Source organism: Nansenia antarctica, assembly GCF_963989245.1.
Source record: "Nansenia antarctica genome assembly, contig: SCAFFOLD_367, whole genome shotgun sequence".
In the NCBI taxonomy this organism is placed as follows: domain Eukaryota; kingdom Metazoa; phylum Chordata; class Actinopteri; order Argentiniformes; family Microstomatidae; genus Nansenia; species Nansenia antarctica.
This window is the reverse complement of record NW_027662640.1, coordinates 25,532-30,000: the sequence shown is the minus strand read 5'-3', so window position 1 is coordinate 30,000 and position 4,469 is coordinate 25,532. Positions and strand designations below refer to the sequence as shown.

The window sequence follows — 4,469 nt, the reverse complement described above, 5'->3', positions numbered from 1 at the left end:
GCCCTGAGTTATGTTGTACAGCCGCCATGGATGGGCGGACAGGAGTAGGCCTCGGATAGGGCTGATATGAGACTCATATTCACAGGGTTCATGTCACCCCCCCCCCACACACACACACACATACAGGGGGGAGGGGGGGATGGACTGGCATGAGATGGAATGGCTGCTGATATATATATTGTTTTAAGGATATCGTATGTCATGACAATGTGTATTGACAGATGCGTGATTGATACAAGACTTGCTTATGAGGCAAGAGGAGAAAGTTGAGTGTGTCAGAGTTGATGGTCGGGTGGTGTAGTTCTGCTGTTTGGTTGAATCTCCGTTCTGTTTTAGCCTGAGATGTGTTGCTGTGCTGTCCCGAGGAGGGCCTAAATCCTCTCTACACCTCCCTCTGCCCCCCCCCTTTTCATCAACCCTTCTTCCTTCTCTCCTGTGTCCCCCTCCTCATCTCTCCCCCCCCTCCCCCCGCCTGTCCATAATCGAACATCGGCCCTCCCTAACCCCTTCAAAGAGGGCTTATCCCGGACCAGAGAGACTCAGTTACACACCGCCGCAGAATAGAGGAAGAGGGAAAAAAAGAGAGAGGGGGAAATAGACAATATCTAATATTACATCTTCCATTCTAGCGACCTCATTCCAGACCTATATTGCATCCATTGAAGTCGCTTCCTTTTTGTTTGTGTGTTGTCCTGTCTTTCGCCCTATTTCCTGTTAATATCACTTAGCCTCCCCTCACAGGCTCTCAGTTTGACCTCTGACCTGGCAGTAGATTATATTTCCTAAGCCCCTTGGCCGGCCGCTGTAAAGTGAGTGACCTATTAGGGGGTGGTGGAGATGAGGGGGGGGGGGGGGGGGGGGGTAGGGAGAGATGGAGAGGAGGAGGAGGAGGAATGAGAAGGAGAAGACTGAAGGTGTTTATCACCGCCCAACACCAGGGCTTACAGAGACATCGACACAATACAGGTTTCCTCTTCCTCCCGTATTGCATTAGGCCACGTCTGTCACAACCCAAACCTCCCATTTCTCCCTCTGTACATTTTATTTTTTGATCGTGTCATTAATTAAAATAGATATGCTCTTTTTTTCCCCTGAGCTGTAAGTAAGCTTGACGGTTTCTAAAGAAAAAAGTGGTTGTAGTACTGTAGGTCTGACAAGGTGGTGTGTGTAGTCCTGTAGGTGACAAGGTGGTGTGTAGTCCTGTAGGTGTGACAAGGTGGTGTGTGTAGTCCTGTAGGTGTGACAAGGTGGTGTGTGTAGTACTGTAGGTGTGACAAGGTGGTGTGTAGGTCAGATATCTGGTCGGTCTGAGGTTTAAGCGGCGTGTTAACAAACCTTAACAAGCCGTCTTCAAAAACAAGAACCAGAGCTCCGGGTTTGCAGTCAGGGAATTGATTTATCAGGCCCGCACGCGCTTAAGCAGTTATGAAGTTCCAGCATATGAAGTGAAATGCCTGCAGATGTTGTAATTTAGCCAAGCAGGGATGTCGCCGGGGCGACAGTAAACAAAGCGCCAGGCAGCTTGTAAACCACAACAAGGGAAGCAGGTGACGTTTTGATTGGTTGTTTTCTAATGACTGGATTAAGATGTAGAATGTAGAGTATGTTCCTCTGTGTGAGACGCACAAACACACACACATACACACACACACGCACACACACACACACACACACACACACACACACACACACACACACACACACTTGGGGAAAGAGGGCGAGTGTTTCACTGCTGTGCGTTCTGGTGTTATCGTGACTGCATAATATCCCAACGAGTGGTGGAATGTTCTAGAGGCCTTCTGAAACATCTGGACTTTAACTGCTCTGTCTCAGGCGTTAAACAACATCATGTCACGCCTTTGATTTGTACTCAACCACGCTTCTGCCGCACACACACACACACACACACACACACACACACACACACACACACACACACACACACACACACACACACACACTCATACACACTCACACACACTCACACACACTCACACACACTCACACACACTCACACACACTCACACACACTCACTCACACACACTCACACACACTCACACACACTCACACACACTCACACTAGGGATGGACGGTTTTCCATTTTTGAAACCGAAAAACCGTTAACGAAAAAAAACTTGGTTTCGCGGAAAACCGGGATTCAAAATGACATTGTTGAGCCGCCAATTTCAAATAATGGAGCCCTATACTATACTACTACAATACATTAATGTCGAAAACACAGTGAAACACAGTCATAACACAATTAGGCTACTTCATAGTTTCACACACACTCACACACACTCACACACACTCACACACACTCACACACACACTCACACACACACTCACACACACTCATACTGCACACTCATCCCTGCACACAACACACCCCCTCTGACCCGCCTCCTCTCTGGTTCTGGTTCCCCCCCCTCCTAGGTTCACAGACCTGCAGGAGTCGGGGGGTAAGCTGGACCTGGCCCTCCTCTCCCCCCCCCAGAAGGAGTACTGGTCCCTGCTGGCCTACAACCGGGCCAAGCTCTGCAACGTCCTCTTCTCCAACGAGCTGCACCGGCGCCTCTCGCCCCACGGCGTCACAGCCAACGCCGTGCACCCTGGGAACATGATGTACACGTCCATCCATCGCAGCTGGTGGCTGATGAGCCTGCTGTTCACCCTGGCCAGGCCCTTCACCAAGTCCATGGTAAGGCAGAGGGACTCCTCACACACTCTCTACCTGGGGAGGGGCTGGGAGGTGGGGGGGGTGGTGGTGGGTGAGACGGCCCGTCTCTTTAAGGGGGTTGGTGGGATGTGGCGGGAGCTGCTTTGATGATTGACAGGGTTCCCACGGGGGGTCCTTGAAATCCTTGAAAGTTTGTGAATTCGAGAAAAAGAACCTTGGTCAATGAAAGTGCTTGAATTCCCCTCTCTCTCTCTCTCTCTAAAAGAAAAAAAAAAGTATATTCAAAAATGTTTTACTTAGCTTGTCAACTAGTTCTGTCTCAAACTATGCCGTGTTGGGTCCTTGAATTTGAGGGAATTGAGTCTTGAAAGTCCTAGAAAGGTGCTTGAAAGTGATGTTTCAGAAGGTGAGGGAACCCTGGATTGGTCGATGTGGATGTGTTTCCTGTTAGTCTTTGACACTATCTTATGACACAGTGAGTTGGCCGTCACAGTGAGTGGTGCTATCGTAGCTCTCTGACGACACAACGTGCCTCTCACAGCCTCGCTGTCTCTCTGGGCAGACGAGAGAGAGAGAGGGTCCTCTGAGAGAGGAGAGGAACAGGGAGGATGAGGAGAGAGGGTCCTCTGAGAGAGGAGAGGAACAGGGAGGATGAGGAGAGAGGGTCCTCTGAGAGAGGAGAGGAACAGGAAAGAGGAGGAGAGAGGGTCCTCTGAGAGAGGAGAGGAACAGGAAGGAGGAGGAGAGGACTCTCTGGAGGTCTGTCTCTCTTAGAGCCATAAAGACACGTTCAGCGGTTGGTTTTCCTCTCCTCCTCCTCCTCTGTCTTCCTGACGTGTTTGTTGATGTAGCTCTGAGAGGGCCGTGCTGTCCTCTCCTCTCCTCACCAGGGTAGAAGAACAGTCTAGAATCCTGTACGCTCTGCCGATCGGGTTACCGAATACTGCACTCAACCCCTGTCTCTCGCCTCCTCAGCGATCAGTCTCACATATGGCTTTCCAGTCGTTGATGTTGTAACCATACCGTGCTTCCATTTGGGGAGTATATATATCCTATATCCTATATCCTATATATTCCACAAATGGAAGCACGGTATGGTATTTGTGGAGATATCGGATCAGGTACTTGAGGTTACACTGCATCACCAGTGACCCTAGCATGCAAATGGTAAATGGTAAATGGACGGCTTATATAGCGCCCTATTCCAAAGCGCTTTACAACGGCCTCTCATTCACCCATTCACACACACATTCACACACCGACGGCGCGACAAGCTCCCATGCAAGGCGCCGGCCCGCTCACTGGGAGCAATTTGGGGTTCGGTGTCTTGCCCAAGGACACCTCGAAACGTGACCAGCCGGGGCTCGAACCGCCAACCTTGCGATCATTACACACCGGCTCTACCTCCTGAGCCACAGCCGCCGCATGCAGGTTGGGTATGCTCAGGGGAGTTGGGGGGGGGGTCTCTGTACCTGCTCAGGACCCCCAGGAGGGCCAGGGAGGGTTAGGGAGGTCCAGTGGTAGGGCCTCATGTCTCTGTCCGATATTCAGTTAGAGGTATTGGGTGCAGCTACAGGACAGGAGCAGCATAAAAGTCAAGTGGAGCTGGGCCATAAGACCAGGTAGTAGAATGTAGTTAAGCCCCCCCCCCCCCTCCCCCCTCTCAGCTCTCCTTATGTGGAACAGTATAAATCAGTTGTATAGCTCTAGCCTAGGAGGGTGTGTGTGTGTGTGTGTGTGTGTGTGTGTGTGTGTGTGTGCGCGCGCGTGCACCTGGGGTTAACACTC

The 4,469-nt window shown here is 50.9% G+C and overlaps 1 protein-coding gene across 1 annotated transcript in view; it reads left to right on the top strand.

The window, feature by feature from the left end:
* Positions 1–2,828, top strand: part of LOC308175529 (WW domain-containing oxidoreductase-like) — a gene marked incomplete at both ends in the record, with an annotated part of 18,830 nt that extends 16,002 nt beyond the window's left edge. Inside the window, one exon of the mRNA XM_080551183.1 lies at positions 2,438–2,828. Coding sequence (XP_080407309.1) covers positions 2,438–2,828 — 391 coding nt within the window. The remainder of the gene's footprint in view (positions 1–2,437) is intronic.
* Positions 2,829–4,469: the final 1,641 nt, after the last annotated feature.